This window comes from Phacochoerus africanus, chromosome 2 (assembly GCF_016906955.1).
Source record: "Phacochoerus africanus isolate WHEZ1 chromosome 2, ROS_Pafr_v1, whole genome shotgun sequence".
NCBI lineage: Eukaryota > Metazoa > Chordata > Mammalia > Artiodactyla > Suidae > Phacochoerus > Phacochoerus africanus.
The window spans coordinates 161,266,164-161,278,194 of record NC_062545.1 but is presented as its reverse complement, the minus strand read 5'-3'; the positions used below and the strand labels follow the sequence as shown (position 1 = coordinate 161,278,194).

Below are 12,031 nucleotides of genomic sequence, written 5' to 3'. Positions count from 1 at the left end.
GTATAGAAATTTCCCTTATATCCTTACTCCCATATGTGTATAGCCTCCCACATTACCAACATCAATCACTAGAATGGCACATTGTTGACTAAGAATGAACCTACTTTGACACATCATATCACCCACAGTCCATCGTTTATCTAAGGGTTTACTCTTGGTGTTGTACTTTCAGTGGCTTTGGATAAATATATAATGCCACATATCCATCATTGTAACATCATCCAGAGTATTTTCACTGCCTTGAAAATGCCCTGTGCTCTGCCTATTCATCTCTCTCCTGAACCCCAGCAACCACTGATCTTTTTATCGTCTCCATAGTCTTGCATGCCAGAACCTCCATAATTATAAAATAAAATTCAAAAATTAAAAGTAGTTCAGCTTGGTAGTCAGGAAGCTGAGTGACAGACTTATTAGTTCTCAACTTCAGAATTCATTTTAGATAGATGGGACATTATGCTCGTGTTAACATCTGTTTATATTTGTTTTCCTCAGACACAGACAGCAATTCTGAGGATTCCGGGAATCCGTCAACAACCAGGTTTACAGGTTATGGTTCTGTCAACCAGACTGTCCCTGTCAAGCCACCTGTTCAAATTGCTTCCTTAGGAAATGACAATGCAAACCTTTTAGAAGATCCCTTAAACTCGCCCAAGTATCAGCATATTTCTTTTATGCCAGCTTTACACTGTGTCATGCACAACGGTGCCCAGAAGTCTGAGGTTGTCATCCCTCCACCCAAATCTGCTGATGGCAAAACGCTAGGTATGCTTGTTCCCAGTCCTGTTGCTATTTCTGCAATCCGGGAGTCCAGTTCAACCCCTGTGGGAATACTCGGGCCAGCAGCTTCTACTGCAGAATCAGAAAAACACCTTGAATTGCTGGCGTCCCCACTACCTATTCCATCAACGTTCCTTCCACACAGTAGTGCTCCTGCTCTGCACCTAACCATTCAGAGGATGAAGTTGCCACCGCCACAGGGATCTTCCGAGGGCTGCACAGTTAACATCCCACAGCAGCCACCTGGGAGCCTGAGTGTCGGGTCACCAAACACTGCCTTTATTCCTGTCCACAGCCCCGGTAGTTTTCCAGGATCCCCTGTCGCTACCACGGACCCCATCACCAAATCTGCATCCCAGGTGGTCGGACTAAATCAAATGGTGCCTCCAATTGAGGGAAACACGGGGCCAGTCCCTCAGCCTACCAATGTGAAGGTAGTTCTCCCAGCAGCTGGCCTCTCAGCCGCACAGCCACCAGCTTCCTACACCTTGCCGGGCTCCCCGCTGGCCGCCGGCGTGCTACCCAGCCAGAGCTCCACCGTGCTCAGCACAGCTGCCACGTCCGTGCCGTCTGCTGGCACCGGTATCAGCCAGGCCCAGGCGACTGTCCCCCCTGCTGTACCCACCCACACCCCCGGCCCCGCGCCCAGCCCGAGCCCTGCTCTGACCCACAGCACAGCTCAGAGCGACAGCACGTCATACATCAGTGCCGTGGGCAACACGAACGCTAACGGGACGATATTGCCACCACAGCAGGTGGGCTCAGGTCCTTGTGGTTCTTGTGGGCGAAGGTGCAGCTGTGGGACCAATGGAAACCTTCAGCTAAGTAGTTACTATTACCCTAATCCGATGCCCGGACCAATGTACCGAGTCCCATCATTCTTTACCCTGCCATCCATCTGCAATGGCAGCTACCTCAACCAAGCACATCAGAGCAATGGAAACCAACTTCCTTTTTTTCTGCCTCAGACTCCATATGCAAACGGACTGGTGCACGACCCAGTCATGGGGAGCCAAGCCAGCTATGGCATGCAGCAGATGGCAGGATTTGGGAGATTCTATCCCGTGTATCCACCTAGCGTAGTTGCCAACACAAGTGGTTCGGGGCCCAAGAAGAATGGGAACGTTTCATGTTACAACTGTGGTGTAAGCGGACACTATGCACAGGAGTGTAAGCAGTCGTCCATGGAGGCCAGTCAACAAGGTAATCATGAGAGCTCCCAGAGGACTTGTTTTTGATGTGCCCATTTCTCCCTCCCTTACTGATCACGGTGAATCTGTTGTAGCAGAAAGAGCTGTTGTGTGTTCGTTTACGGATGTTGTGCTTTCAGTGACAAATCTTAAAATGCAAATGGTGAAACCTAGTGTAGACCCAGGTCACGAGGCACAGGGAAGTTCAAAGAAATTCAGTTTCCAATTAAGGAATAAACCATAAAGGCACTTTTTAAGGAATATAGTGGGAATTTGCAAATCTCTTACTAGCAGCACATTTTTTTTTTAAAGCTACAATCTGATTTCATGGAATAAACCAAGTTTTTAAATACTGAAAAACTAGGAAGTGATATAGTCTGACGAAAGATTTTTAGTTATTTGAGTGTATTTGTTCATAACCAGCTGGCCTCATGCGTTTTCCCCAGGCTACATTTTTCCTTCCCAGCAGACATTTTTTTAAAAAATGCTATTACATTTTAAGGAACAAAGTATTTAAGCACTGGTTGTGGGAGGAAGGAAATTTGAAATAAGTTTAATATCATTAGCACCAGAGTAAAGAAATTGTTCATAAATGAGTATGAGGAAGATATCAAATTCAGTGTAGACCTCAAACTGTTACCTTTCACTCCCCCATTATGCTTTGTCATTTTGCCAGATCTCACACAGGAAAAAAAAGTCTTAAATTGGGAGTGTGTGCTTGGCATTTTTAAAGGAGAATTGAGTTGGGAAGCTTTCGGTTGAACTTAAAGCACAAACTTCCTATTCCTTTTTGAGTCACTTTATTGACCCTTGGGGAGTCGCAGTAGTGCAGTGGGAGCTGCCGGAGGAGCAGGCCCCTTTGATATCTTGTAGTGGTTTGTGATGCATTGCCTTGTACGCAGTGACTTAGCAGTTCTGTCTTTCCCGTTTTAGGCACTTACAGACTGAGATACGCACCTCCCCTCCCCCCTTCTAATGATACGTTGGATTCTGCAGACTGAAACAAGTAAAGCTTGCCTACTTAATACACTGAAGTGTGGGGAGTCATGGTTGGGGTGTGGAGGGGAGGAAAGGAAAGGTATTTTGCTTGTGTTTCTTTGTCTATACATTTCCTAGATTTCCATGCAGTTGGGATTTGTCATTTCTCTTGTCCCGACGTCCAAAACAAAAAAGAATGCATTGCTTTTGAGCCTCTGGTCTCCTGGTTCAACAACAGGCTTATCTGTATGATACATGTAATTTAAACATCCAGACAAACTATCAAAAGGAAATTGTTGATGCGTGCTTTTTTTTTTACACTGAATACTTGCTGTGTGCAATGTTTACTGAATCTTTAAAACTGTATTTGACCTTTTTTTTATAACACTGGTGACAGTCATATGGTTTTGAAAAAAAAAAAAAACTTTGCTTCTTCCCCAGCTTTCGTCACTTTTGCCCTGAACTCCACTTTTCTCCCCCACCCTCACTCTTTCCATTGGCTGCAGGAGTGGTTGGCATTGCATTGTCCACACTTTGTAAACTACTCTGCATATAAACCGAGGGTAAATAAAATATTTTACCTTAATTGTAAGGGAGAAATAAAATTCCCCAAATAGTGTGTATATATGTAATAAACAGCACCACATAAATACATATATGCAGTGCTTGTCCAAATAAAACTAAAATAAGTGGAAGAGAAAGGAAGAAGTAAAACCATATGAAACAGAAAATATGATGTAGGAAGTGGACAAAGAGATTTTTCTTAAAAAACAAACTTTTTACTTCATCATACTTTTTTAGCCTGTTGCTTCAGAGAGACATAAAGTGAACAAACTAGTGTGAGTGTGGTTCTTCCGTGTGTTTGTGTTTGTAATGAAAGTCAACAGCCAATTTTACCTGTAGTCTGCCACTGTGTCACCGAAAAGAGACACTTGAGTCAAGATTCCTTTTCCTATACCACCTATTACAGTGTTACGTTGTGTCTAAAATGTGTACGGCTTATTGCAATCTGAACAGAAGCTCTGCATTTCTCCAAAAGTCAGGTATTTATTTGTTCCCTAACCTGTCTCTCGTAGCAAAGTCACTTTTATAACAGTTTACCACTATGCTTGGTTATAATGTGAAAGACTGAATTTTGAGTGTGTTAAGATGGTATTAATCATGTCAGTGTCATGTCACTAAGTTTAATGCTGCTGTTTAAAACAAAAGGTTTTTTAAAGCCAATCTATGTACTAAATTGCTTCCAGGTAATTTTTGATTTCCTAAAGTGCACTGAGGTATCTGGAAGATGGGCTGTAGTTTGGGGGCTGCTTCGTTCAACAGCAGTGAGCAACTGCCACTGTAGGTCACAGGTTAAGGGGTGGGGCTGGGTTTGTGGCCCCACCCTCAAGACAGAACAGAAACGGCAGATGGGTATTGTCTAGGGTCAAGTTGGTGCACAGCAGAGGAACTTAAATATTTGGTCTCAGTTCAGGAGCCCAACAGATTGCTAGACAAAAGGAAACACTTGAAGAAAGAAGCTTCATGGAATGCTTCATAGGTAGCATTTATATTTATAGCACCAATGTACATTTTGAAACCTTTCAGGGGTGGGAGTTAAAGGGGAAGGGGGGGGTGAAAGGGTAGATGAAAGCTTTAATTTAAAGAGAAACAAAGTTTGAGAAAGGAAATTATTTTGATTAAATATATTTTATTTGATCTGGGTATTTTTGGACCACATTATTAAATTAATTGTTAAGCTGCAGTTGAGTTGTTCAAGTGAGAGTTTTGATAAGCCCCGTATGGACCGCGTTGTGAATCACTTGCCAGTTGTACTTTATGGAGCTTATTTTATGATTTAAAAGACTGTACTGTACATAGGAGGTATGTTACCTTCTCCTTATTTGTATGTTTACCATATACTTTGATATTTGAAATGTTATGTACTGGAAAGGCCACTTATATTTCTAGAACAGATTGGATTTTATGCAACCTTTTTTCCTTGAATTAACAGCAATAAAAAAAATGGAAAAACGGCTTAAGAATCGTGCTTTATTGCAAATGTTGCAAAGTAAAAAATAGGAGAACATCATATGTGGTGGGTTTCATTTTTTTTTTTTTCCTTTTTCAAGAATCAGCCCATTATTTCCTTGTAATGTGGACAGTGAATCCCAAAGTTACCATCTGGATGTTCTTCAGTTTTTCCCCAAAACAGCCTTATATGGGTCGCCTGCATGACCACTGACAGAAGAGACTGTATTTCTGTGCTTATTGTGCTGTGTGCCCGAGGCCACCATGGCGGCTCAGGGTTCTGATCACCCTAGAGATGTGTTTCTGGTTCAGGCCCTCCCATTCGAAAAGCATAGATGACCTGGTTTGCTTCAGATTTATTAGTACCAATTTGTTTTCTGGGCAGTCTGTCAATACAGTATCTTTTCTTCCACTGCTTCTGTCTTCTGTAATTTAGTCTCAAGTCGGTTTTCATGTAATCAGTAATTTATAAGAGATTTCCGAGTATCCACAGATAGGTCAGTCATGTCCTCTAGTGATGACTCGTGTCCTGTCACTCGGCCCAGCCCCTCTGGTTCCCAGCGTTCCGTGCAACAGTGGACACTCAGAGTGCTTGTCCTGAGCCACTCATGAGTGTTCCCTCTGTACCCATTTGGCAGTGGGTTTGAAATGATCCCAGAACTCTGATGGTTCACAGTGCATCCACTTTCCTGTTAGTCAGTAAGTATGCACCTGTGCGAAACACAGACCCACTTCAGGTTAACTCACATCTCTGGTGTCATTGCCTGTGTCCCTTAACCGTCCCTTCTTCCTCCACCCACGACACCAGGGTCACCACCACTCTAAATTTCATTATTCCCCTCTTTCCTCACATTTTACATCTCCCTTCCCCAAGTACACAGTGTATTTTTACTTTCCTTGAGCTTTACTGTTGGGTCTCCATTGCTTAGTCTTCTGTGACTGTCTCTGCTCATCTGGTTTTACAGTCCTGATGTTACATTCCTGCAGTTTCTTCATTTTCATTAACTTTGTAGTATTCGATTGTATTGGAGGAAAACAGTACACCCACACAATTTATCCATCTGTCAACAGACATTTGGGTGGTTTTCACTTTCTTGCTGTTACAACAGGAGCGTTTTTTTTTTATATATACAGGGGCTCTCTAGGGTATAAATCCAGGAAAACAAAGTGCTGGGTGTAGAAGTGTTCAGTCTTCCCAGATTTGCCATATGGTTTTGCAGGTGGTTTACACTCACACCAGGAGTGTGCCTGCCTCAGCCCATATCCCGACACCCTCCTGAGATGCTGTGATAGTGCCCTGGGTGGCTTAGGGTAGAAGGAAGTGTAGACTGGGAGGGTTTGTGTTAGGCTTGGTGGAGGAGGTGAGTGTGGAGAAGAGCCTGACAGTATGGGCAGGGTTTGGACAGTCCCAGCATTTGGCAAGGGGATGCCCTGGAGGCGGAGGGTGTGAGAAGAGGCATAGGACTCTAGGCGGCAGGGTTGGGAAGAAGAACCTCAGCAGGGTTGGGAGGGTCTCACTCCATCTTGAAAGAGTAAGACTTGTGGTTCAGTAGGTAAGATAGAGCCAGACTGGAGAATTTGGAGTTGACTAATGAAAAACTGGATGTTGCCAAACTTTGTATAGAGAAAAAAAAAAAATGTTGACAATAGTTTGTGAAACTATCAGATGGTTGAAAGAAGGCCTGGAAGTTGAGAGATCTGTTTAGGGTGAGGCAACAGGAAGGAGGATGGAAGAGGTAAGTGGAAGGAACTGGTGGGCTTCAGAGCAGCATTTTCTCTGGACAGAGATGAGATGAAGTAATGGCTTGAGAATGAAGTAATGTCTGGGAAGGGTCCACCATTAAGAAGCACCAAGAAGGTGCTCAGATGTTAGTTGAATTCAGTTTCGATGGAACAACAGAATTGTGATACTGTTTTCAGAGACAATGAGAATGTGGAAGAGTTAAGCCTGAGTAAAGGGAATTTTTTGGGTGGTGAGGAGCCAAGCAAATTTATTCTTCATTATGTTAATTAAGCTTAGCGTTATGTTAAGCTTAGCTTAGAACTGTTTCAGTTCTATCCACTGGTAAAAGACGTAAAATATTCCTTGTCCTCAAAGATTAAATCTAGTTGGAGGCAGCTGTGGGCTGTATGTCCATGGGCTGAGTTGTGCAGTCCTGATTATTCAGTAGAATAAAGTATTACAAGGCAAATCTACATTTACTTTTTTATGTAAGTGTTAAACATCTAATTTTTCTGAGAAGGTTCCAGAAACATTAAAGCACAGCATAAAATTTCCTTTTTTTTTCTTTTTAACAGGTAGCATCTAGTACTTAGGAGCACCAGCCAGTTGAGCTTGGAAGACACCTTTTTTCAGTTCTACATATTGATTACAAAAGCTTTCTAAGATTAAGGCAGTGAAACCAAATGGAGGCAAGCTGTGACAGTAGTTAACCCCATTGCCCTTCCTTCCATTTTTCATCTCAAAGGAATAAAGAAAAATGCTGACCCCCACTCACCCCACCACGGAAAGGGCCTGTTTATTTCCAGAGAAATGAATTGAGGTCTGGGAGGTGAAGGAAGGGAGGGGTACTCTGACTTTAACCATGGTAGCCCAATCTCTAGAGCTTTCCTTAAGGATGGAAGAAAATCTGAAGCTGGGTCCCATTATGAGAATGAAGGGCTCTGGGGATCTGAGGTTGAGAGGCCGGTGTAAACTCGGCTGAGGTGTGTTTCGCTGCAGTGCCCTAGATCGCCTGCAGAGGGCAGCACCATCCTATCCCAGAGCACACCCACCAACTTGCCCAGTTGGGATACCTAAGGTCAATATAACATCAGTATTTTAGTTTATCACTGTGTTTGTGAATCACAGCTATTGTGCCCGTATATGCAAAAATAACATTTCTAAACTATATTGTAAGAGAAATTGACCTAATTCTTAAAAGCTGCTCTTTGGAAAATTGTGAGCTGCTACATGGGAGCATGGGTACACATGGCCTGAACTTGGTGTGTATGCAAATTTCTTAACATCTTGAAAGTAGGATGGCTTTAGGCTCCCTCATTCCTGCTCTGGAAAGTGGGCTACATCACAAGTGGGAGGAATCAAAACCCCTGCTGTACACACCTCTTCTTCAGTGACTTCAGGCCTCAGTCTCCAGAGCTCTTAATCTCAAGCTGGGGTAGGGGTGAAGTGGGGGACCGGGTGGTTCTTCATTGCTTTTCTTTTTCCTCTTGCAGCTCCAACTTGATCCACTGTAAAAGGTCTCAGCCAGCTTCTCACCAAAAGAAATTGCTAATTGGGAGGCAGCGCCACCTGGTAGGGGGATGCAGACAATGCAAGCAAGCAGATGTTACTGCCCACTGACCTAATTTAGAGAAATTTGAATGTAAGACAGAGAACATTTGAGATTGTAAGCCTGTGCCCAAAACTTTAAAGAATGTAGACAACTGGCCACAAAAGTAATTTGAGCAGTCTCCTCTTTCAGCCATTGCAATCTCAGTTTGTTATAAACATCTTAAAGTCATTGATGGTACTTCAGTTTCTTTTGCAATTTCCTCTGTGCTCATTGGTTAGCACAGCTGCGCAGGAGATGGGATCTTCCTCCTCCCTATTTTACAGATAGGAACTCGGGGTTCAGAGGTGATGAAGGCCAGGCCCTAACTTCAGATGAGTGCTTACCTCCTGCCCCACTTCCTGCCCTGCAGGTGCTTCTCCACTGAACCCAGGACAATGAATGATCTTTTAAACTGTATAGGACCATAGGCCCCCATGGTTTTAACATAGATTAAGTCCTGAGAGAAGACTGGGCTGGGTCCTGGTCAGTCAGAATGTCTCTTTCCTGTGTCTCTACTGGGTGAGACACTGGGTGAGAGAAAGTTTGCAGAGCTGAAAAACCTTGAAGCTTTTAGGCTTTAAGCATTTGCCTGTCTCAGATGAATTCAAGGAGCAGCAATTCTTGCCTACCTCCAGTATTTTAAACATGCACCATCCTCTCTTGGCACACTAAGTTTTGCTCTGCAAAGGTTTTTATTATCCTCAAGTGTCTCAGTAAATTGAGCATTCAGTGAATATTCCATTAATTTCAAGACTTCAGAATTTAAGAAACAAAGTAGCAGGGCACACAGAAAAGAGACCTCACCGCTGATGTTTTTAAAACTCTGACATTTGCGCATAGGTTATCCCAAGCACTCCCTCCCTCAAAAGACACTCTAAAGGCCTAGAGTACCAGTGGCAAAGTCACCTTTAAGCAGGACCCGTGACAGTCACTCCCACCCCAAGAGCCTTTCAGAATGCTAAGAATGCCGCCAGGTCACCTAGCACTTAGCACTCATTCTCGATAATGTGTCAGGGTTGGGTCATGTTTGTGTCACGGCACCTCATTGCCCACTGTATGCCTTCATCAGGTGAACTTGTACCAGAGGTGGCACCAAAAAGCCTTGTTCCCAGCACCCACCCACCGTGACCTTCCCCAGGCTCATTTACAGAATGGGGGTAACATTCACTTTGTTAGAATAGGTACAAAGATCGAATCTGGCAAAATACATTAAGCACTCAAATGTCTGACACACAGTAGGTACACAGTGAATTCATGATGATAGCAAACACCTTAATGCCCAGCAGGGACCAGACACACTTCAGCCTCAAAACAACCCTATGAGGTGGGTACTCTGCCATTTTACAGTTGGGGAAATTGAGGCATAGAGGCTCACTACATGGCTGAGGGCACAGGGCAATTCAGTAACAGGGCTGCATTGGAACGTGCCACTCTTAGCCGCTGGGCTCCTGCGCTTCTTTGTGCCTGGACACACGATGTTACAAGCAAGATGTGACGGTGCAGAGCACCCTGCACTGGTGGCAGGCCGGCAGGACTCAGGCCGGCTCTGCCAATAAGCTCCATCTTGAACAGCAGGCCCTCCTGGACCCTCATTTCTTCTACCCAAAAAGCTGAGCGCTTGTTTGGAAAATGGTAAAAACTGAGCTAAATGACCAGAATTCTGTGGCTTGAAGCTTGCTTTTTCACTTTAAATGATTTATCAATTTTTAAAATAATTTTTCACCTTTAAACTTATTTTTGCTTTAACTGATTTGAAGTTCTTTGTGGGTGTGGTCAGGAACACAAACCCCAGCTGTCACCATATGCTCTGGGGAGGGGAAATGTTTCCAGGTCCCCAAGGGACAGACCCCAGTGCAGCTGGCTGGGCACTAGGCGGCAGCACCGAGACCTGAATGCACAGTCTCAACCTGGAGCCGGTGCTCTGCCCTCTGGCAAGTTTCTAGGCTCTTCGTAATTTTTGCTTTCTTGGGCCACACCAGCAGCATATGGAGGTTCTCAGGCTAGGGGTCCAATCAGAGCTACAGCTGCCAGGAACTCCTGGCTCTTCGCTGCTTGTATTGATAAGGGTTGTCGTGGTGGGGGTGCTTTCAGTCCAAAAGCAAAGCTTATGTACCAAGTCTTGTGCTGAAGAACATAGAGTTAGCCATTGCTCACAGGTGGGCATTGCAGAAGGATCAGGAAACTCAGCTAAGGATCAGGTCCTCAGCTAAGAATGGCTTTTACAGCTTTAAATGGTTGAAAAGAATAATTACTCATGACACACAAAAATTAGATGAAGTTCAGATTTCAGTGTCCACAAATAAAGCTTCTTGGAACCTGCCACTCTGGTTTGTCTTGTTATGGCTGCCTTTGCTGGGAATGGCCAAGCCAAGCCCGTATGACACCGACCAGTTGGCCCTCAGCGCCTGAGAGACTTACTCTGTCCATTTATGAAAAAAGCTTGCCGACCCCTGACATGCATCAGTCTCATCTAAATGAGGATGTGTAGTTGAAGGTGCTCTGTGTGAGTGTAGGAAGTTGCACTCTCCTTTTTGGTGCCGCATCTTAGCACAGTGAGATTGAATCTGGTGCACATGTTCAGCAGCCATTGGCAGATAGTTTTTGGCTGGGAAACCAGTGTAGTGAGGCATGGCCAGCTACAACCTGGTGACCAGACCTGGGATCTCAGTGAGTGGAGAGGTGAACTCTGCCTGCTGAGAACTGGGGGAGGCTTTTCAAAAGACACAACATTTCTGTTGGGCCAAAAAGGAAGAAGGGAGATATTAGTGAAAAGATGAGAGAAGGCAGAGACAATGTCGAGGAAAATGAATTTCAGAAAAAGCCCTGTGGTGGAGCGTTGGGTAAGGAGGTGAAGGGCAGTGGTGCTGGCAGAGCAGGGGGCAGTGTAGCAGAGCAATCCACCCTCAGCCCAGGAGGGAGCCAGGATGAGAAGCAGCTCTGAAAGGGAAAAACCTGGGTTCTTCTGCTCATACTGAATTTGTGCGGCTTGAGTGATGCCTGGTCACCTAGTGCTTGTCTCGAAGTGTGGCCGAGGGTCACCTGCAGCAGAATCACCTGAAGGTCTTAACTAAAAGCACAGACTCCTCAACTCTCCCTCACCCAAACTCAGGCCTGGAGAATGGAAGTTCCCAAATTTTGTTTTGGTGAGTGTGGGGGAGGGCAAAGCATATCCGTCACAGAAGGCTGAGGAGGAGAGTTCAGATCCTGGGTAGATGTGTCCTGATCCAGAAGATTTGGAGTGAAATGGTCCTTGTTGCCACGTGCAGTAAAAATCAGGAATCGTGGCTGTGGACTTGACACTCACAGGGTCCCTGGTGACTTTACAACACTTAGGGACGAAAGGTGGGGAGTGGGCAGGGGACTGAGCAGGGCCAGGCGGGCAGGAGGATGTGAGGATGGAGCAGGTGCCACCTGCATGTTGTGACTGGATGGGAGAAGGGACCTTATGGCCCCTCTCATCTCTATGAGGGTGTGGGGAGGCAGGGGTGGGAGGAGAGGGACTGGATCCAGAACTGCCTGGAATGGGAGCTGCCAGCACTGAGTTGCCCAGAAGGGTCACCTTGAGGTTGGATTTTTCTCCAGTGAGGGGGAAGCCGGGTGTGAAAAGCATGGAGACTTGTGGGGATGGCACTGCCCTCTCCGGCTTTTCCTTTCTCCCCATTACTCTCCTAACAAGCCCCCAGCTGTCTCCTCGGGTGCCGTGGCCCAGGGGCTCCACCGTGGCCCTCAGGATCCTGCTACCTCCCAGCCTGCTCAGCCTTT

At 45.2% G+C, this 12,031-nt stretch overlaps 1 protein-coding gene across 1 annotated transcript in view; it reads left to right on the top strand.

The window, feature by feature from the left end:
- Nucleotides 1–4,966, top strand: part of ZCCHC2 (zinc finger CCHC-type containing 2) — a 57,343-nt gene extending 52,377 nt beyond the window's left edge. The window contains exons 13-14 of the mRNA XM_047767009.1: nt 493–1,980; nt 2,901–4,966. Of these exons, the coding sequence (XP_047622965.1) occupies nt 493–1,980; nt 2,901–2,968 (1,556 nt within the window). The 3' untranslated portion in view covers nt 2,969–4,966. The remainder of the gene's footprint in view (nt 1–492; nt 1,981–2,900) is intronic.
- Nucleotides 4,967–12,031: the final 7,065 nt, after the last annotated feature.